Genomic DNA, 23,342 nt, shown 5'->3' on the forward strand with positions numbered 1-23,342 from the left:
CTTACCAACTACATGGAGACCTTATATTCAATTCATTTTTCATAGTTGACTATTTGCTTCCTCGTACCATTTGGTTGCCCTTTTTTAAAGAATAAGAATTTATTGCAGTATTGCTATTTATGATAAAGTTTATATTGTTTACATTTTAATCGCTTGGGTAGAAACTAATCATTAGAACATGTGTGGCTACATTGTTTACGAATTCAAGCGCTTTCATACGGATGGAGAACTGAAAAGGGCAAAGGTTAAAGATACCTGTGAAGAAGAGCAGCAGAAGCTGTGCAGTAAAATGCTGGTTGGCACCAGGAGGACAGAATCGAATTTGAGATTATTGGAACTTGACAAAATGTGGAAAACCTGACAGTTCAGTTTTATTTATAAATCACCACAACAGTCGCCTCAAAGCACTTTACATTGTGCCCCCTTAAAAAGAAGAACTTGGTGTCAGTGGGAATGAAAATCCCCCTTTTAACAGGAAGAAACCTCTAGCAGGACAAGGCTTAGGGGAGGACAGCCATCTGCCATGAGGGGAGGAAGACAGGACAAAGATGCACTGTGGAAGTGAGACAGAGATGAACAACAACCACAAGGTCTGAAAACTTTCATACTGCACTGCCTCATCCAAGAATCCATGGCTGCAATAAACCACTTCTTCCTCCTTTCAATGAGGCGTCCTTCCAAACCATTTGATTGCGATAGCTTCGAGTGGATTCGTTGATGCGGGTAAATAAAGCACACAGTGCTTGGAGGAGGAGGAGAAAGAGGAAGCAGACAGCGGCTTTCGATTGTGTAACCCATGCCTTGGTTGAGTAGCTCACTAACAACATTACGGAGTGCCAGAGTCCAACCCTGCCACATGGCACACATCCATCGACTCCAAATAAGTCTTTTATAGCTTCTGGCTCCACTGGAAACTAAGGATGGGGAAATGTTGCTATGCTGCTGTGGTGATGAAAAGATACTGGAGAAGGCGGGTTTTCTAAAGAAAAATGACTAAAGTGGAAGTCATGCATCTGTTGGCACAGGACTGCACATTACAGTGTAGTTAATGGTGATAGCAGCAGGGTATAATCACTGATCATACAGCTAAGGGGAAGTGAGATTAAGGCAAGATGTACCTGTTATATAATTTTATTGTGCGCTGAAGAAAAGCAACCTGCCCCAAGTGAAAAGAAGTGCTACACAGGGAGAAGATCACTAACTTCCTGTTTTGTGTCTTTAGACAACGAGACTGTGGTACGCTGATTTGCGAGTTTAAAATCCTTTCAGGTCTTTTTTTTTTCAACAACAAAAACTTTATGTGGTCTATAAATTACATGTTAGGTTATAACACCTCACAAAGCATTGTTGTAATAATGTAATGCTTAGTGTGGTTCAGGAGTGGTTGCGGTAAAAGCTAGCTGTTTTGTACAGCAAGTCATGTATGTATGTATGTAAAGGTTTCTGTGACATTCAAATGCTGTGAGATTACCTCCAGGTGATTTTATTATTGAGTGCTGGTTGGCTTATCACTGATAAACTTGTATTGTATTTTATTGAATACAGCAAACCAGCAGCGATCGGAGCAAATGGGCGGAGCGCCAGGAGTTCATAACGCAACACCGCCCGCTTTCAGAAGGCTCTCCGAGGGTTTGTCAGCAACAGATGCCCAGTCCAGGCAGCTTAAGAAGCCCTTAAGAACCTACTAGTCCAATTAATCCCGAGGAGGCGGAAATCCACACGTCTGAACGGGCAGTTACACAAACTTGTTACCTGCTCCCTGACTCCACGACGATGATGAAGACGAGCGCCTCTCTGCAGGCGTACGTTAACCGTGCGACACCGAAGCCCGCTATCAGCAAACGATTTGGACCAGAAGCGGGAAGGCGTCCGTGAGGGATAGCTGCTAGTCGCGACTCAGATTCTCTCACAGACACTCACACACATTATAAGCCTCGGTAAGCTCCTGCAGAGTTGATCGCAGGCCTGCATGAGCATCACTGGCGACGCTGCTGCTGCTACTACGGAGTTTCCTCGGGACTGCTCGCGTCGTTAACATGGAAACGTTCACCGGTGTGCTGCTTGTCACCGCAAACGTCGGCTCACTCTTTGACAATGTAAGTAGAACGGCATCACAATTAAAGTCACACCATACTTAAGGTACAGTCAGAGGATTATATAAACGCTAATAGGCTTAAGTAAGCCGGTAGGAGGGTGTAGGGTAGGAGGCAAGTTTTTTTTTTTTTTTTAATATTGAATCGGCTACATTGCTAGCTTACATCATAGGTATAAGGATGTAAGCAGTGAGCTGAGCTCTTCTGGTGCTTTATGTTTTTTTTGTTTGTTGTTGGGGCTTTTCGGTAATTGACGTACATTTGCCTCGTAATGAGACGCTTTCAAGTTACCAAGCAATGTTTCCTTGTCAGCTGTCAGCAGCAGATACTGTTAATTAAAAGGAAACAGTCAAAGTTGACTCATAATTAGACAAGCTACCTGTTGGACGCGTCACGTGCCAGACTGGAACGGGTGGCTGCACCTCAGGTGGTAGAGCAGGTCACCTACAAATCGTGAAAGGTGGTGGTTCAATTCCAGTCTGCATGCCAAGCATCCTTGGCAAGACGCTAACCTCAATTTGCTCTCCGATACATCCATCGGGGTGTGAATTTTAGATAGAAAGAGCGTGCTTTTCTTAATGAGGGAAGCTACTTTGAGTGCTCAGATAAAGTAGTTATATCTACCAGTCCTATAAGAACCAGTCCTTTTACCGTTTACCAAATCCTTCTGAACCTGTCTGCAACACCCAGACATGAACAATAACAACACACAGGTCAAATAAATGTTGTCATTCAGAAGTGTTTTTTTTTTTTTCGTTTACAGTTATGCATGCAATTCAATTATACATTCATACTGATAATAAATAGTGAATAGACCTCTTTAACCCTCGTCATGTTGACATGAAGTAACAAATTGCCCTTTTCCTATAAAAAATAAAATAAACAACAAGAGTGCAGTGTAAACAGGTGAACGAGAAAAAACAAAAACACCACCACCAACACAATACTGTGCAATTTACATGCTGGAAAACTTTGTAAACTTTTGATGCTGTTTGATAATGATCAGCTCAGCATCTGTGCACACACATGTACAAACCTAATGATCTCCATACACACAGATGCATACACAATGCAGTGCATAATTCACAGAACAAAACATCAAGTTGCATTGAGTGTTGGGCATAACTCATTCCAAAGTAAACTAAGGTCAGCAAAGGTTTAATAGAGGATTGCAGGTTACATAAAGTTTATAACAGATTTAGTGCAGAAGTTGATTTATTGCCAAGGATGTTAACTCATTTGAGTTAACATCCTTGGCATCCTCTCAGTCTGCAAAGGTAGCTGTGCCTTTGCAGGAGTCCTCCAGATCCTCTATGAGGGTAATGAAGTTGCTGCCTCTCAGATTGCAACCATACTATTTCTCATCAATCCCAGGTGTAAAATCAGTGCTTATGATGTCACTACTGGGAAAGTGTGTTTGTTTTGTATTCAGTAGTCAGTTTATAGCAGCCTTGTAAAACTGCGGAGATTTAGAGCGCCATGGTAGCTCTATGAGTCTGTAACAGCCCAGTCTCACTTTTTTGCATGTGTCCAAAAACATACAGTAAAACTACCATTTTAAACACAAGATTAAATAATTTAAACTGTAATTTAACTGTCCCAACGGGCTCCAGCTCTTTCTCTGTTTTACCTCGGCTTTGCTTAACTTTCAGGGAGGAGAGCTCTTAGACTCATGGAAATTTGGCTCAGGACCCGTTTCCGGTTGCCAGACCTTGCTCCAATGAAAACATGTCAGGTCCCATTGTGGGAGATATGTAAACAGATGAATATCTTCCGCGGTGGACTTGAACTTTTCCACTTACTTAAGTTAAGCCCTCTCATTTCTATAAACAAACATTCCTAAATTATTCACCCAACTTTTGGGTGAGAGCAGGACCTGCAGCACAAGACAGAGTAAATCCTTTTCCTTTGCAGTTCTGGGCTGGCTGAGTGTCCTGTTAGAGCAGCTCAGCATATGAGACATTAAACTCTCACCGATATTTACTGCCATCTTGGCTACCATGTTTATTACTGAGCTTGTGTAATGACTAAATATATACTTATTTATATATTTTCCCTTGTATAAAAACAAATGCCTTCATTTTCAGTCATTCCCAGCTGACATAGGACGGGATGTGGTCACCACTCTGTGACAAGACCAATCAACTTAATCAGCCTGTTTAATTCAATCAATCAATCAATCAATCAATCAATCAATCAATCAATCAATCAATCAATCAATCAAAATGTATTTCTATAGCACATTTAAAAAGACCACAGCTTCACACAAGTGCTGCAGTGCAGATTACAACAATAGACAAAGAAAAGAGTTTAATTTCTACTATGCCTGCTGTCTGACAGTTTGCTTATTGCTCTGGTCAGAAAGAAAAAATAAAGTGTCCAACTGGTTGTTGTAAGTTTGCCTCATCCAGTTTTTAACGTTGTCACGTCTATAGAAAGTATAAATTAAAAGTATGTCAACTAAATGCAAATGTATTACAGCTGGTGGACAGAGTGTTTGGAGCAAGGCTGACGTGAGAGGAGTCCTATCGGTCACAATGGCTGAGTCGCTGTTATCCCTGGCATGCAAATGCACTATGCAAAGTCATTTCTCAGGTGCTAGGGAAAAAAATGGCCTTGCAGGAGACTGCATATTACTCTGCGCCTACTCTGGGCTGTAAATCCAGTAGTGTCACTGTAAGAAAGTACATGATCAAAGTTGGTATCAATTGATGAACTACAAGACTGAAGATTGTGGCAAAAGAAACAACTGTTTTACCTGGTAGTACCAGCTACTAGCTATACAAGTTAACAAAACATGACCTTAAACAGCAACAACAAAATCATGGGATGAAAACAGAATTTTATTTGATGAGATGGGTGGATCAGTATTGTCAGGGTACAGCACCTCACATGTAGCATCTAAAATATCTGCCTGCTTTTCTAAACCTGGAAGCACTGAACCTGTTTGGGTTCTTTAGCTGTGTATAAGGCTTATCTGCTGACTTTTTTGAGTAACATTTTACTATTAAACCTGAATATCAACTGTCTATGAAAAAAGACACAGACCTTCATAGATGACAAGCTGATGTTGGCTGGACTGCAATAGGTGCAGCTGTACTTGTACATGGCACAGGATAATGTTTCCAGGAAATCCCTAATGTTTATGTTAACCTGCTCAGAGTTTGAGATGACTTCCTGACTTCCATTTGAGCTGATTATCCATTAGCTGATATGGCAGTGCAATTTTAAATACAGAAGCTTTTCTTTGTTTTGCATTAATCTGAGGTTTCTACTTCTGTCCTTATGTCCCTTCTGTTGGGCAGCATAAATGAGCAAAAATACATCATCATTTGATCATCATTTATGGACTCCATGTAAGAATTAGGTGGAATATTTGAAGCTGCAAGTTATGTAACTCTTAAGCATTAAAAAGAATTTGACCATTTCTGTCACATTTACTAGTCACTTATTTTTTTACTTCAATTTGCACTTGTAGCTCTGTGCATGTTTCCATACATTTCTCTGTAGGGGACTTCTGTTGTCCCCTAGAGAGATTGTCCATATATCTTTCTTTCTTTCACTCAGTATCATATTTGATCAATAATCGCAATCTTTCGGGCATAATTGTTTTTTCATAGGACGATGAAATGAGCATTTGCAACATTAAGTCAATGGGTTTAAAAAAAAACATATAACACACACCTTATATGCTAGATAGATCAGGCCATGGACTGTACGACTAATCTGGCACATGAAATATAAACTATTGTGAACCAAGTGCCCTGTTAGAGTCATACATAGCAGTAAAATAAAGAAAAAATAATTGTATAAAATAAATAATTAGTTTATTCTAACAGAAGTCTGTGACATTTTCTTGACTGCAAAATGTAAAGCAGTATATTTAAAATTAAGTGTACCCTTACTGCTTCCATAGCAATTAAGTAGGGAAGTAGCTGCCAGGTGCTGCTAACTAAATGAACTTGATTAACTGATCATCAGCAAGTGTGAGCACCTTTATAAAAGAAGATGTTCTGGCATATGTTAACAAAGACAGAAAGACACCAGCCATGATCTTGAAATGAAATGCAATGAAATTGCAAATAAAAACCTAAGATTCTTAGGTTTCAGATTCTACAAGCCTCAGTTAGAATGTTAAATGTTAAAATTCATGACAGTACAATTAAAAAAAGACTGAACAAGTACGGTTTGTTTGTGTTGCCAGGAGAAAACCTCTCTGACAAAAACATGGCAGCACAACTTTGGTTTGCAAATTTGCATCTCATCAAACCACAAGATTTCTCAACCAATGTCCTTAAGAAAGACCAGACCAAAATGAAGATGTTTCGCCATCCACAGCTCCGCATTTGACAAAAACCAAACACAGCGTATCAGCAAAGACCTCATACAAGTTGTCATGCACGGCGGTGGAGGGGTGATGATTTGGGATTCTTTTGCAGCCAGAGGTTGTTGGGGGACTTGCAGTGATTGAGCAATGAACTCTACTGTATGCAAAAGTATTCTACAGTCAAATGTGAGGCCATCTGTCTGACAGCCCAGATTGGGTCATGACGCAGGGGAATGATACGGTGGCCCTGAGAGGCCAAATGGAATGCAACTTCAGAAAACACTTGCAAAAAGAAAACACCTGCAAAAAGAAAAACACCTGCAAAAAGAAAAATGCTGCAAAAAGAAAAACACCTGCAAAAAGAAAAACACCTGCAAAAAGAAAAATGCTGCAAAAGCACACAAAACACAACGGAAATGTTTCTGGGGAGACAATAACCCGACTGTGTCACTACCCGATCCGTACCGGAAACCCGATCGGTACCCCGCATGCGCGAACGGTGTCTACTTTCGGTCGAAGCGTTTTACGATAGTTACGGGTCAGAGTACCTGTTAAGATGTTAAGAATAACAAGTATCTCTTAAAATGTTTCCAATAATGAAACATTTCAGTATAATGTAGACAAAAACGAAAAAAAAACTGTGCACAGTCGGACCGTACAAATCGGGTCTACCCGATCCGTACCGCGCATGTGCAGGGGTTTTCTTCTTCTGTTCGTTTAATGGCAGTTTACTCCCCAGTGTACGAGGATACTGCCACCTTCTCACCAAGCGAATGAACCCTATTGTAAACTGAATTAGCGTCATTACAAACGTGTGTTAAATTTGATTTAGTGATAGTTGAGTGTGTTTATGCTTGTCTGTGTGGAGAGGATTGATTGGAATAATGATGATGATGTCCGCTATTAGGGCTGGGCCATATTATACCGTTCACGGTAATACCGGTATAATGTTAGGCAACGATAGGAAAATGAAATATCGCGATAGAATGGGAGTAAAACGCGCATGCGCAGTGCCTATGTTTTCATACGCACATGGCCGATTGTTGAGTGAAACAGGTGAACCAGAATTGGTTTGTAAAAATGGTGCAACTTCCGTGATGTGGAACTGGTTTGGTGTTTGTCCGTCAGATACACAACAAAGCACATTTTTTGCAGAACATGCAAGCGGCCGTCGTTATTGTCGTATATGTCGGACTAAGATGCTCTTAAATCTGGGAGTAATCTGGGTCCTAAACTCTGTATGCTTCAGGTCAAACAACACTGCAGCATCACTGAGAGTTAAAAACTGTCTAAATTCTTTCATCTTTAATAAAACAATCAGCATTGCTGCTTTACCAGGTGTAACTATAAAGTTTAACTTCCAGGCATCCATGAAAACAAAACTTATTACATTTAACGGAGTTAGAAGTTAGCAGGAAGCTAGCGGAAGTTAGCTCGCTAGTTTCGCTAGTTACCTAAGCATGATATAGCATGTTCTGACTGAGAGATTTCTGAAAAAATTCAAACGTACAGCTCTGCTATCACTTCCAACATAAATGAAGACAGGAAACTAAACAGTAGTGACGTTTGTAGGGTTACTGAAGTTGGGCTAGCTGGTATATAATGATGTGCTACGTGATCGGTAGCGACACAGCTATGTTAGCATAACATAAACAGTGAAGCTGGAGGACGAACACTAACACTTTTCCACTTATAAAAGTTAACGTGAAGGTTCCTCATGGTTAGAGACAAATGCAATCGCATGGCAGGATGCTGTAAACGGACCAAACTTCAGTCAGGAGAACAACTGAGATGATCCATCCACGATACGAGGTTAGTTATACTGCAACAACATGGGAATAGAGCAGCTGCCAAAGAATTCAACATTAATGAATCAATGGTACAGAAGTGGAGGAAGCAAGAAGAATGAGTTGAATAAAGTTTGATTTATCTGACTGCTTTGATTCGCTTAATGTTCCTTATAATCCCGTGCACCTTATGGTCTGAAAAATATGTACTGCACACTGCAGTTTAATGTTGCAAAGCACCTCTTTTTAACTTCAGTGGATATTATACATGGTTATGCTCAGTATATGTCAGCCTATTTCTACTGGAAATGCCTTTTGGTTATACTTTCAGCAAGGAATTTGCATTTGCACTGTTACATTTTTATAAAGCTTTAATGTACATAAAAACCAGCTTCTTGTTTAAGTGAAAATAAATGGAAGGTTGTCTTTTTGCGCTAGTAATGTTGTGGAGTTGTATTTTGTCTCCCATCAATTATATCGTCAGTTATATCGTTATCGCAAATTTTCATATATATATCGTGATAAATATTTTTGGCCATATCGCCCTGCTCTAACCGCTATCACTGTCAATTGTCAGTAAACACTTCATCTGGCTCATGAATCTTTACATGACACATTACAAAGTCTGTATTATTAACTCTGTAATTAGGCGCCATTCTTCTTATTTTACGGCGCTGTTGTTCAATCGGGGAATGCTCTCTGTTGAGGAGAAAAGCATGAATTTGTTTGTATACGGATTATCCATTGTTTAAATGTCCCGGTAGTCGAAAAGGAGGCAGAGCTGTTGAGAAATGCTAGGTGCTAACTGGGCGCTAACCGTATCATTCAAATATATTGAATGTCGCAATGTTGGCAAAGAGAGGAAGTGACGTAAGATTTGCGCATGCGGGGTACCGATCGGGTTTCTGGTACGGATCGGGTAGCGACAGGCTGTATCCCAATTCAGGGTCTGCAGCCTTAACGGTCCTCAAGGGCCGCGTAAATAAATAAATAAATAAATAAATAAATTTTTATTTATACAGCACCTTTCAAGACAGATTCACAAAGTGCTGAACATAAGATTACAAGTCATAAAAATATTTAAAAAGAGAAAATAAAACAGGCATAAAATACGTACTCAAAGACCGCTGAGGCCGGAAGTGCGAGGCTTGTAGGCTTGTGAAATGGGACGGTCTAGCCTCTGTCGCGCTGCCCAGGTTGCCTAGCAACCACGATACTAACAGCTGGAAACGTTTCATACAGCTTTGTTTGACAGAAATGAAGGAGAACATATTTTGTACATTTGTTTCAGATGATATCATACTTACATAATAATATCATAATATCATACATACATAATTGTCCACAATAATACTGTTATCATGGCACTGTGATAATTGAGACATTGCAATAGCAGTGTTATATGATTATATCTGTGCAAGTGAGGGAGAAAATAACATTTAAAAGGAAAAAACATGAATTAAATATCTATTGTGTTGTCAGTGTTATGAGTTTCTTCTTCTTCACTGCAAATTGGTTAACCTCTGCTGCCTTTAGCCTCACGATCTGTGAAATTTAAATAGGGACATCATGTTCTCATAGATGATGAAAACGGGAAAGTAAATATTGTCCATTTTTGACACCTACAAATAAAAAACCTATGAAAAAAATTCTGATTTCCAGATGTACTGAAAAAATGTGTTGATCTGAGCCCAAATTATATATATATATATATATGTTTGTTTGTATGTTTTTACATTTCATAGGTCGGTGAAATTCAAAGTGAATGGTTAAAACAACTGTACAAGGTAAGCTGAGCTTCTGCATGTTGCAATAATAATATTACAGATTTCAGAATGTGATATTTCATGTTTTTGGGGGGTTTTTTTGTGGGGAGTATGGCCACTTCTAGGAAGCGAAACCTGTGTTGGTTCTGTCCACTGTTCTATTATACAGTTGTAAATACTGATAACATATCTGCAGAAGGACTAACACCGATAGTCATCAATAGTAAACCTTCACCTGGCCTCCATTCATAGATGTAGTGTTGAAATTCAAAAATCACAATTAAAAGACCAATCGAGACAAACTGAATGGTCAAATATTTAAGATGTGCTGATTGATTTGCATTGCCCACACATTGGACATACTTTGTGTATCTTGTATTTCAAATTAAGAGTCTTCCCTAGAGAGAAATCTTTAATTTTTTAAACTGGATTATATTATGAAACATTTGCAGGAACATTCTGTGGAAAACGCTAATGTTTCGAAGAGGTTTTATGTTAAGAAATTACATCCTTCAAGCAGCGACATGTGAGGATGATGATGTATAGTAGATGAAGAGGGATAGGCAGTAAGAGATGTGAGAGACATATGGTTTCATGAAGTCAGTCTGATGTGGTTACATAGATTTACGGAAGGAACTACAACTCAGCCGTGTGCATGCATGTGCGTCATCGGTGCAATCCAGTACTTAAACTGATAGCATTACCAGCCCTTCTCTAAAGGACAGTTGCCTTCATCCTGTAACAATCATTATTGACCTTCTACACCCCTCAGTGCTCTTTAGTGTAAGCATGTACGTTGCACTGAGACTGTTTGCTTTGCTTTATAACAGACTATCCAGAGCTACAAGCCACAGTTCATTGCCCTGCACTTCCAGGAGGTTGGAGGAAAGGACTACATGTTAAACATGGGCCATGCAGAAAACTTCTTCTGGTAGGATTAATATGCTGATTATAATGCATTTCGCCATTTCCATTGATTCATTGTTGTCAATTAAACAGTTCCTTATAATGTGTCAAAAAAATGAAAACCATTTACGGTTTGATGTCATTCAAGAAGCGAGAACCAGTCAAGTCATTACATCTTTATTTAAAAACATAACATTAATTGATGGTTGTATAGTTGTAGTCAGAAGACTCTTAGTTCGTTAGATCTGTATACAAAGAAACCTCCAGTGCAGTGATCATACTTTTTTGCTCTGCTGTTACCAGGACCCTCGAGTCCAGTGAAGAAATGAAAGACTTTGACAGGTCTTGCATTTATGTGGACAACCAGTTCAAAGTAGAAGATAGCTTCACGGTAAGAAACACAAAAACGTTTCATACAGAGTAGTTGCTGTGTGTTTCCACTAGATGGAGTTCTCTTACATGTTAATGCACAATGATAAGTGGATGCATTCAATGCACTCTGCTGGGGAAAATCAGAAGTTTCTGAGAGTGACGCAACACAGTGAAACAAAAAACGTGCTTACTGACTCCAGATTGCATTGCAATCTTTGATTTTATTTATTTTTTGCTGTGTTTTACTGGCATCTATTTAAAAGTGTGAGTGTAAACACAAAACATTATTTTAGTGTCTATGCTGCAATATGCAGAAAATAGGTTTAAATGTTAAAGACAGTTGCATATAATTGCATTTTTGCTTGATGCAATGTGCATGAAATTAAAGGATTAAAACAATCTTTAAAAGAGACTTTTTCATTTGATTCAATTTTACATGATGGATTATGCAGAAAAAATAGAATTAGGGTGAAAAGGTCTATTGTGTTATTACATATTCAGGTTGTGTGTCATGTTTTTTAAAAGTAACTAAGTAATAAAGTAACTAATTACTATTGAAAATAAGTAACCAGTAAAGTAACAGGATTGCTTTCTTGGACAAGTACTTAGTCATTATTAACTAATTACTATTTTCAAGTAACTTGACCAACACTGGTTGCCACAGACTGCCCAAACAGACTTTTCTGTGAGTCTAACTGTTATTCTGATCATCATGTTAAAGATCAGGACATTGCAAATAAAATCTGCTGAAATCTGAACATACTATAGTAGTACTTCCTAGCTGGAGTCAGTTTTCAGTTCACTGCAGAATGTTAGATGTGCAAAACAACAGCCTTGTGTAAGTGACATTGATCTCAAAGATGAAGCACAAAACAGCGCTAAAGCTGTTGCGCAATATGAGCACAGGGAGAGGAGGTGCTCTTAAAGACAGGTCTGTTAAATCTCATGCTGCTCCCGGCATTTCTTAATGTCATGAGCTGAATCCTTGGTCTTTCGCTGGAATGCTGTTCAGTCACAGATTAAGCCTCATCGTCCACACCTTTTATGAAAGACGTTTTCTGTATGCACCTTCGTTTTTATTGTCCTCATGTAATACAAACAAGTTTTTAATATCTTTCTTAGAAAGTAATGAAAATGATTTCTTAAAGTTCACAGTGGCTCTTAACTGGTTCAACAGTATTAGTTTCCTAGAAATTTTGCCCCTAGCTGGAAGTGCAAAAGTTGTGACTCACCCCTCATTTTTTTTATTTCACTTTCGAGGAACCAGACTTTCTTGTAATTTTTTAAAAGTTGTTTGAGCAATAGTTCCCCAGGTTTTCTGACGAGCTTTTAAAGTTTTTCTTTAACCACTGGCTGCTTTTTTGCTTATTTTCAGGCCAGTCAGGGCAATGTTTTTGTTTTGTTTTTTTGTTACGCTTCTTAACACTCGCCTATGAATCATTCAAGATTTTAAAAAGCCATGAAATTCAAGGGATAAGCCCGTGTTATGGACAGCTTAGCAAAGAACCAGTTTTAAATTGTAACTTTAGGCACTTTGTTACTAGCAGCCTGTTGCAATCCTACTATTTGTTTCTATTTTTGTATCAACAAGTTGAGTCCGAAAAAGCTATGAGCCAAAAACATGTCTCGGCATACTTTGTAGAGAGGAAACTGAAGAGTCAGGCAAAAAATCTATATACAGCAGATCAACAGCATCTGAAAGTCAAATCATTTAATGTTATTTATATAGCTCTAAATCACAACAAGAGTTGCCTCAAAGCCCATATATTGTAAGGTAAAGACCTTACCTTGCTTCAAATGGATATGTCAGTATGTACAGAGGTCAGGAGAGAAGAACGACAGTGAGTGTCTACTGCATCTGTAAACCAGGGGGAGGCTGGAACTGCATTTTGGCCAGTGGTATTGGACAGATTTTGGGCTTCTGCATTACTGAAGCAGTGTGAGATCATCTTGACAGAGAGCAAAACAAAAGGCAGCCAACATCCAAAGAAGAGCTTTGAATGTCCTTCAAGAAGCCTGAAAAACTATTCCTGAAAACTACCTAAAAAAAAAAAAAAAACACAAGAAAGCTTGTCTAAGAGAGTTCAGGCTGTACTGAAGAATAGAGGCGCTCACACCAAATATTCACTTTCAAGCTGTTTGAATTGTTCAACCTGTTTTTTCCATGCATGTTTGCACATTTTTCAATAAATCGCAGTGCCTTTTTCCCGCTTTCTTAGCAAAACGGAAAGAAAGGACAGTCAGCTCAAGACTTTTGCACAGTAGAGTGTTTTTTAAAGTATTAACCCACACTCCTCCCAGGTGATACCCTCACGCTGAACATTTGACAGTAGGGGTCAATGGCTGCATCTGTAGACTGAAGGTGCGTGAAGTAAAAAAGGGGAAACTCATTGGCCAGGTGAGAGTAGAGACAGGCCAAAGTCAATACATTTAACTCTAGATTAAAACTATTGATCCCAGCCTATTTGTACACAATAAATAAAGTGTGTTGGGGGCAGAAGACAGCCGGGACTAAGTTTCCTCTGCACTTGAGTGTTTGCACCCCCCGCTGTTTGCCCTGGGAGGGTTGCAGCCACCCCACCCCACCTAATGCCTCATTCTCATTTCGTCGGTGCCACCTGCATTGATTTTCAATTTGTTTCCCCTTGGCTGCGATCATCAGTTATACGGCCATGAGAGAATTTGGGGAGGGGTGGTGGGTTCTCTTTTCAGAGGGGTTGCAGAAGCAGAGGGGGCAGACTTGCATGAATTCCCAGTACAAATGGTGTTTTGATAAAAAATCACTTGTAAGTCAATATTTTTTTATTAAACTGTGCACAAACCTGATTGATGAAGATAGGTGTTTGGCAGAGTATGTGGAGGAAAACGAGGAGGGAAATGTGCCTCTGTGTGCGCCGACGTGTGTGCACATACTTTACAGTATATAACATTGTTACTAATCTAGCATAAACAAAGCGAAAAGGGTTGGCCATCTCGTGTTTTATGAATTGTTAGAGTACATTTCTAATGTCCCAATTTTGTGAAAAAAGTGCCAACATAACTTCAGTGGGATCTGACTTCCTTCCTGAGTCTACAAGCTGCTATACAAGTTAAGGACAATTTCAGACTCGGTTAAATAACTCATTGCTTAAATCTTCATTCAGACAAGTTGGTCACCAACTGCAGTTCGCAGACAAACACGGAGACATATCTAATTTTATTTATTGTGGACAACTTTGGCACTGAAGATAAATGAATTCTTCAGGGAGAAATTTGGGGGGTGTCTGTCACCGCGATCTGTCACGCCCTGAGCCCTCTTGAGTGCCGGCTGATTTTTCTTCAGCTCCCAGTTTGCAGCAGCGGTGTTGGCAGACAGCGGGCTCACTGCTTAATACCTTTTAAATGGTTTTAATTTTCTGTCTTTATTGATTTCACGGGCCGCGATTAATCAGATCAGTGGAGCAGGCAGTTAGTACATTAAAAATGGTCAGCCCCACGTCAGGGATGATTGGGTACTGAAGTGTGCGTGTCTCAGAAGCAGCGCGTGGATGTGCTGTGCAGTTATACGTCCTCTTGGAAATACTTTATTACTTAAAGTTTGCCATCTCTTTGGAGAGTAACAATGCACTGTGTCATACATTCCCAATGCACAAAGCATACCATGTGTTCTTGCTTTCTTTGAAGAGGATGAATGAAACCAAAAGCCTCTGCAGAACGATTAAAAGTCCAGTTTCACTATGATTTTTTTGAAGTGGTTTACCTAAAACTGATTGTAACTGCTATACCTTTTCTATCCACAGGCTTTGGGGAGCATGTACTTCATCCACAAGACACTGAAAAATATACAACAGTATGACTTTCATGGTAAAAAAAACCACAACGCTTACATGGATTTCCTATTTCATCATTCATCATGTTGTGCTAAATTTAGTTTATTTTCCAAACAACGTGTTGGAACGCACCAATGGTTATTACTCAATGCATTGTTTTGATAGAATCCTCCCTCCTTTGGTGCAGTCGGTTGTGCTGTTGCAAAATCCTTGTCGGTGTTTAATTGTTGGACATTTCTCTGGCAAACTGTGCTGGCAGTTTGAAGGCTACGTCTCCTATTTGCAAAGAACTCGAATTTAAAGTGGAGCGGCTATTTTGCTGTTGCATAGTCCAGTCACGTTAGATGTGAAAAAGCTCCTCAGAAAAGCTTATGGAAGGACCATAAACATCCCGAAGCTGCCACTCGCTGCGTGGCCCGAAACGATTGTTGTTCGCCGAACACAGTCTAATGGCCCGCTTATAGATTTGCTCATCATGTATGCCCCTCTGATGAGGTTAACACCAGTTTATTGATTGCTGTTTGCATGTTTTCTCACTCTTTTACATGTCACCTCCTTGGCTCTGCCTCTCACAGTTAAGAATTTTAAAGCAGTGCTGGAAAAGAACAGGTATATGGGCTCTCTGGACAGGGTCACCACCGTGGAGAAAGAAAAATTCCCAAAGAATTTCTGGCCTGATGTGAGTATGTATGCATGACTGTGCATCTGAGTATGCCTGTCAGGAGGGGCAAACATGGGCCAAAGGAGATGTTGGGACAAATGAGTCTACTGGGGCTTTCGGGGGGCCGTCTGCCTGCTCTGACAGGGTGATGAGACAAATTATGTGCAAGAATCAATAATTATCAATTTAGCCCTTTAAAGACACAGCTCACTGCTGTTTAGTGACTCACTCCAGTTTTTCCTCTGTTGCAGTTCAAGTGGTCCAGAAAGGGTTTCATGAGGACCCGCTGGATTATACACAACCAGTACGTAACAAACACTCACCTTCACCGTGATGCACCAGCAGGGTTGAACACACTTTCATGTGTGGCTGTTTGGTGACGTTTTTGGAAAAATACATTGACAATAAAAACACCCTTGGGAACAAATATGTAGCCTGTTTTTAAAAGATTGGAAAAGCAGCGTAAAAGATTGTTATGAGCCCAAAGTCCTTGACTGACTGTCAAAGTTAAATAAATAAAAAAATGTCCCATGGGTCAATGTTCAGATAAGACATCACATCAGAGGGCTGGGTATACATTTCACTGATAGGACCTAACCTTTGATAATAATTAAAAAAAAATGTTATTAAATCATATTTGGTATGTCCACATTGGCTTTGTCCATCTTTTACAGTATTTGGTATCAGTATGTTTAAGCTCCTACAATATGGAACCATAACTGCTGGAGTTAAAGCAACTGTTAGCCACTATGTCATACTTGTTTTTAAAGCATGCTTCGGCATCCCTCAGTAAACTGAAGGTCAAATATTGTAGTTCCTTGAAGACAAGCAAATAAAATTTTACTCAGTAAACATCTAAGAGGACATTTAAAACCTACTTTGATCTATCAAAGCTGATATAAAACAAACAGTGAGGCTCACATTCAGCTGCTCCGATGACCTTGTGGTTTCTTATCATCCAGTTATTAATATCTTCTGGGTTTTGTTTTGACAAAAATGTCCTCTTTACTTCACTGGTTACACTCACAGAATATAAATAATTAATTTAATGTGGTGCTCTGTTGGGAGCTTAGACTCGGCATGTTATAGGATGGTGAGCAGGGTTTTAATTTCATAGTAGTAGTCAGTATTTGCTCTGCTGTGTTGTTACCTTGGGACTGGAACAACAGGAGCTCAAAATCGAATGTACCACAGCATCATACTGTGAGTCAACACAGCTCATTTGTGAGATGCTCATTAATTGCTTTCTGGTGACAGCCTAAGAAAAGGAGCCAGTGAACTGCACTTGTTTGTAGACTGAACATTAACCCAAGTGTGCTCATTGATAAGAAAGCTCCTGTAAAGACACCTGTTATTTCACACACAGACTCACATACACACCTATCTGATGTCAGGCTTTGGAGTTATCGGATTGTTTCCTGTTTTTTTCCCCTCCATCTGCCACAACTCACCTTCTTTTGCCTGTGTGTGTCGGGGGTGTTTTCACAGAGGTCTAGACCTGGTAAATGTCCACCTGTTCCATGATGCCTCTAACCTCATTGCCTGCAACTCCAGTCCTTCCATTTACTCAGCCAACCGCAATAACGCTCTCAGATATGTCATCAGCAGGTGAGACTAGCAGCTGCACGCTACTGTATGAAAACATAATATTCAAAATCTGCTATCATGTAGCTCCTCTTATCCAGTGAATTAGCATTTTAACAGAATCAACACATACAAAGTACATTGGGATTAAGAATTAAAACCCTGTGTTATGGCTTAAGGTAGTATTTTTATTTTTCCAGGATATCAGACAGTCGGCAAACTGTGCTGCCTTTCTTTGTGTTTGGAGATTTCAACTTCCGTCTGGATACACTTAGTCTGGTCCAGGTATGCAAGAGCATTCATTTTCCCCAAAGTTCAAGTGTTGCAATCATGTACCAGTCTGTAATTTTGACATAAACCCTCTCGTTTGTGTTTTTTGACCAGGATTTGTCCACTGCTGCCGATGTGCAGATGGTGAAGAAGGACAGCAGTAACGAAGTGCAGAGAATCATATATGAAGAAAAGGATAACGACCACCAGGTGATTGAAACGAGAGAATCTCGTTTAAAAAAAGAAAAGGCAGAATTATCTGCTTCAAAAGTTACTTTCTCTGCCTCCTTTTCACCTCTAGGTTCTGCTTCGAATTGAGGAGAAGCTTTTCGCCTACCTGCACCAGGCGGTTTTCAGAGAGGACAATGGCAGAGCAGTAAGAACACAAGCTCACCTTTCACCCATAAAGATATCATCAGTTGCACTACTGAGAAACTCAAGGGAAACTTAGTTTGACCTGTCTTCAGAGATTTTAGATTAGATTAGATTTTAGATTCCATCAGCAGGAATACTTCAAAGAAATGACAGCGCAGTAAACACAAAAAGGGAGAAACATTAGTAGCAGTAACCCAAATTATCCCCCATGTTAAATCTGCACTCGCTCACATCATGCTTGTTTTTCATGTGTTGACGTTTGTAGTCATTTGTAACCATAATGGCTTCTGTCGCTCAGCTTTTGAAGTATGACAAAGAAGTTGCAGCCTTCGATGATGTTATTAGGGAAGAGGACATCAAGTTTCCACCAAGGTCTGTAACTCTGCTACTTGCTGCAAATTTCTGCCATTTACTTTTCATGCTTTAAGAATTTGTTCCCCTCTTGTCTTGTGCTCAGCTACCCATACAGTGAAGAGCATGCTAAACCAACCCAGTACATGAACACTCGCTGTCCTGCCTGGTGTGATCGCATCCTTATGTCACATACAGCCCAAGATTTAATCCACAGGGTGAGTCTTTGCACAATCACATCATTTCATGATGACAAGAACACAATTTGATATAATACGTGAGTTAGCATGACGTGTTAAGGAAGCACTTTGGCAAGCTAGCCAGCCAACATTTCTAGTCAATGTGTTTTAGCAGTAGCATTAGTTAGCAACATTTTAAGGTTAACCAATTATGCTGCATGACTCTGACTCTGGTTAGTTCGTAAACCTTTGCTGATAGTGACGGGTTAATTTATCAGCCAGAGCAGTTCTAGGGGTTTAAAAAAATTAGCTAGCATTATCTATTTAAGATAGTGTTTCGCTACAATATGTAGCTTGCAGTTTGTCTGTTTTTGCAGGAAAGCTAATGTTAGCTAACAGATGGTGATACCTGTGTTTGCAAAAAGACTTCTTTTCCTGTAGAAGTCTGTGAGCCAAAGTCTGTAAAAGTCCTCCTGAGTTTTTGGGATTGTTCTGGATCATATTTTGAAATTGAGGATTAACTTTGGTGTAAAACTACATCTTCATTGCATAAGAAGTTGTAAATCACAAGTCATTAGACAACGGGCTTCGCATACTTCTCTTTCTTGTCTTGTTTGTGATGGAGTCTGTGTTGTGTGGGAGATGGTCGTTAGTTGAAGTTAGTGGGCTCTGGTTCTAAAATAATGTTGGCTGGTCTTACTTTCTTCTGATTTTACTAGAAAATTAAGACTTTTACAAATAAATCAGCACACAGGATGTTAGAGGACACACAGATTTTTTAATACTACACGACACTTCACTCACACTGCCAATTTAAAAAAGTATTTACCTGGACACGGTTTTACATTCGTGCACACATACTGTATAACCTTTAATATGTAATGTGATGTAAATCTACTATGAACATAATCCAGCCCACACAAATGTGATACTCAACATTTAACTTAATATAATTTAAGAAGAATCTGTTTGTTATGTTTACATATAAATGATCTTCAAGTTCATTCTTCTTTTCAGAGAGACGATGGTGAGAAGAGTGTTGTTTACAACACAATGGGTCCTAATGTCTGTATGGGAGATCATAAGGTAACAGATTACATAAGCAGTGTGTTGTGCACATCAGCCATGTGGACTGACTCTGATGTGTTTTGTTTTTCTTCTGTAGCCTGTGTTCTTGTCCTTCTCACTGAAGACAAATGACCACATCTGATACTTCTAAATGGTAAGAAGTTTCACTAAGTGTGTGTGTGTGTGTGTGTGTGTGTGTGTGTGTGTGTGTGTGTGTGTGTGTGTGTTCTGTACTGCATGTGCAAGTGCAGCTGAGTCGATGTGGTAATTCCAGTGAATGGATTCAGTGTGAGAGAGTGAGCACAGTAATCTTTCTCTGGTCCCTGGAGAGCCATAACCCTACTGGCCCAGTGGAGTCGGGATATGAACTAAGAGTAATGCGTGCGGGACATAAGAGATCCTTTGTGCACATCGTAGTTGGAGTGCAGGCGATCTGCACTCTCGCTGATCTATGTCTATTGAATCCTCTTTGCTGTCACTGTGGCTACACATTAGGTGTAATGCTGGCCTGCTTTTCATTAATTACCACATGGATGGCTGGCTGGAGACACATTCATTGTGCGGGGCAGTATATTGGCATTTTTATGGCCATGATTTTGTTTTGCTGCCATTTCAATTTATTTTTTTAAGGAAGTACTGCCTTTTCATGATTGTCCTTCTTCAGAAAGCTTCAAAATGATGAGATCCACACAATGGGAGTGCTTGAAGAGGCTACAACCATCACCTTTTTTGTTTTTGACATTTCAAAGCATATGAAAGGTTTAGCCTACCACTAGTACTTTGAGGCTACATTTTAGCTCTTGCAAGGTGTGCCTTTTATGTAACCGTTTACATTTCAAATGATACTAAAAATCATAGTTAATCATAGTTAATTTTACCTCATTATTATTTTATCTCAGCCGCATCTTGAAAAGGTAATCCATGCTTTTATTTCATGTCGTTTAGATTACTGTAATGCACTATATTGTGGAGTTAGTCAGCATCTTCTCTCTCGTCTGCAGCTGGTCCAAAATTCTGCTGCACGACTTTTAACCAGAACTCGTAAAAGAGAGCACATAACTCCCGTCCTGGCTTCACTCCATTGGCTGCCTGTATATCTTAGAGTTCACTTTAAAATTCTCATGTTTGTGTTTAAATGTTTAAATGGTCTTGCCCCAACTTACCTCTCTGAGCTTCTGCATCCTTACTCACCCCCCAGGTCTCTCAGGTCAGCTGACAAGCTGCTCCTGGAGGTACCCAGGTCCAAGAGGAAGCTCAGAGGGGACAGGGCCTTCTCTATTGCTGCTCCTAATCTGTGGAACAATCTTTCCCAGCACATTAGAGAGGCCCCTTCACTGTCCACTTTTAAAACACGTCTTAAAACTCATTTTTACTCTTTGGCTTATGACACAGTCTGACCCTGATTTTATTGTTTTAATCTAATGTGCTGATTTTATTGTTTTAAATGTGTTTATATATATATTACTTATCTTATATTATTATTACTATTTTTCTCATTTTTTTTAACATGCTCAATGTATCATGTTTGGCATGTCAAGTGTACAGCACTTTGTGTTCAGCTCGTGGCTGATCTGAAAGCGCTATATAAATAAATTGCTTGCTTGCTTGCTTGCTTGCTTGCTTACCTCATTGACCTGAGAAATGGCTTTTGCAGGACAGTCAGTCTTATGTACACTAATTTAGACTTGATTTTCTTACAATAGCATTTAGATGTCTGAATCCACTGTGTCCTGTATTTGCACTGTAATCCACACTGGTTAAACAGTAGCTGAAGATCTGGTGGTGGAGCAGGTCGTCTACTGGTCGGTAGATTGATCCCCGACTCCTCCAGTCCACATGCTGAAGTATCCTTGGCCGAGATGCTAAACCCCGAGTTGCCCCTGATGTAGCCACCAGAGTGTGTTCGCTGTGTGAATGTGTGCGTGCACAACAATGTGTGTGTGAACAACAATTAGAAAGGGTTTTCAGTGCTCATTTACAAAGTGTGTTTCTGTCTGCTGCAGGTCTGTAACCACAGCATCCTCAGAGGCTGATCAGTGTGATTGTTCTCCACTACAACCGTCCCATCAGCCACCAAAAATAAGCCGGCGTTTCACTCAGCCTCAGCTAAGCTCCCTGCCACACACTGCTGACCACAGCTCTTGTATCATGTAACCCAGATTTATCAAGACGTGTCAAGAGTTTTTGAGAGTTGTTCCTATTCACCGCTTCCTCTGGGATTTTTTATAAGTCCCCTCTACCCGAAACCTCGGAGTCACCAGGGATAATCCTGCAAATCCTACCTGCAGCTGCACATTCATGAGACACATCAAGAATTTTAAAAATCATTTTTAGCTCAATTGATTGTATTTCATGTTTTTTCAATGCCGTCCATTTTACAGGCAGTGTCGAAAATAACCAAACTTTGTATGAATGTCAATTTACTCATTTCTTACTGGCCCTAACTAAAGGCATTTTTAAATATTCTAAAACACCCAACTTAAGCAACAATTAACAAAAGATTCAGGAGAGTACTGGGTATATGATGAACCACACTTTGTGTAGTAGTGGTGTCTTGAAAAGGGAAATATCAAACCCTCGTGGCCATGTGTGCACGCTTTTAGTTAGTTTTTTTATGCTCTATTTAGTACATGCATCTTTGCTTTGCCATCACCATAGCATTTTTTAAATGACGAGGGAAGCACAGCTGTCTTTGCTTCCAGGTGTCATGTGTGGATGATCTCCGCTGATAAAACAGGATTTGTGACAGATTTCCTTCCTTTTTTCATACAGGTTGCTACTTCATACACATCAGCTCCAGCCAAGACAGATTGGATTTTTAATAGTGGTGTTATGATGAAATGAAAGTAGACAGGCAAAAGAAAAAAAGGCCGGTAACATTTTAGCAGCAGTGGTGAGAGCTGAATGGATTACCGCAGCATCCAAAATGAACTTGTGTATCTCTCTTATTTCCCGAGCTGTATTATACACATTATACCAAGTGCTTTATTACCTTGACTTTGCATTTCTTCTCCGATTAATTTGAGCTGTCCTCCTCCAGTTTACTATGCAGGATGTCTGGTCAGACATCACCCTGCTGCGGTCGGCGTCAGCTGTATTTCATTGCCAAAAAGAATCACGCTGTAGTTAAGCTGTAGTGTTTACCTACAGCTGTAGTTAAGAAGAACGTCTGTTTTGATTACCTGGCATCAAATAAATTGAATTAAAAAAAAAAAAAAAATCCTGTGCATAATCACACCTGTGTACCCACACTCAGCAGAGGGGGCGCTGTTTGCTTTTGAATTATTGCATTTATCTTTGATCCTTGTCTCTTACTGCAGTACCAGTGTAGTAATATCATGTGTGAGTTAACAAGGCTTTGACAATTTTGACTAATGGATTCTGTTTAAAGTGTGTTTGTTGCTTTTTGGGTGTTTTATGGGAGAGCATTTTCCTATATTCATGCTTTTTTGATGCCCAGATTCAGAACTTTGGCATGATGTTTGTAAAGTGTGACTGTAGCCTCATCGCAACGAGAAAGAGTAACGCAAATGTCTGTTTGTGATAAATGCTTTGTCACAGGAGTGGAGCTGGTTATAAACACTACATTTGTGATATTTCATTTTTGTAAATAAAGTATCACCCTTTGTTGCACTTTTGTTTTTTGTGTTTACAATCAAGTCACGCCTCTTATGGGAAAGCAAAGGCTGTAAACTATGTAAATGACCTCATTTCCTGAGAGCAGTTAATCCTGACAGGGTATCTATTGTCTTATCTGTATACCAAGTTACTTTTTTTTATGACTTTAATGACTT

General features: G+C 39.6%; 1 protein-coding gene across 1 annotated transcript; it reads left to right on the plus strand.

Moving 5' to 3' along the window:
- Nucleotides 1–1,639: 1,639 nt before the first annotated feature.
- On the plus strand, nt 1,640–22,049 carry LOC146621033 (inositol polyphosphate-5-phosphatase A-like). Its single transcript, XM_085368077.1, has 16 exons — nt 1,640–2,096; nt 9,953–9,994; nt 10,804–10,904; nt 11,183–11,270; nt 15,031–15,094; nt 15,636–15,739; nt 15,973–16,025; nt 17,210–17,329; nt 17,506–17,590; nt 17,690–17,785; nt 17,877–17,951; nt 18,249–18,322; nt 18,408–18,519; nt 19,498–19,566; nt 19,646–19,702; nt 21,552–22,049. Exons 1-15 carry the CDS (start codon nt 2,037–2,039, stop codon nt 19,688–19,690), a joined length of 1,188 nt encoding a protein of 395 aa, XP_085224203.1. The 5' UTR covers nt 1,640–2,036; the 3' UTR covers nt 19,691–19,702; nt 21,552–22,049.
- Nucleotides 22,050–23,342: the final 1,293 nt, after the last annotated feature.

Source organism: Diplotaxodon limnothrissa, linkage group LG12 (genome assembly GCF_057381915.1).
Source record: "Diplotaxodon limnothrissa isolate DT_005_m linkage group LG12, D_limnothrissa_male_GT1.1, whole genome shotgun sequence".
Taxonomy (NCBI): domain Eukaryota; kingdom Metazoa; phylum Chordata; class Actinopteri; order Cichliformes; family Cichlidae; genus Diplotaxodon; species Diplotaxodon limnothrissa.

Excerpts from the sequence above, each read along its gene's own strand:
- LOC146621033 (XM_085368077.1), top strand. The coding sequence starts at position 2,037 with ATGGAAACGTTCACCGGTGTGCTGCTTGTCACCGCAAACGTCGGCTCA. Across the intron at positions 9,995-10,803 it reads GGTTAAAACAACTGTACAAG|ACTATCCAGAGCTACAAGCC; the intron begins GTAAGCTGAGCT and ends GCTTTATAACAG. Across the intron at positions 10,905-11,182 it reads CATGCAGAAAACTTCTTCTG|GACCCTCGAGTCCAGTGAAG; the intron begins GTAGGATTAATA and ends TGCTGTTACCAG.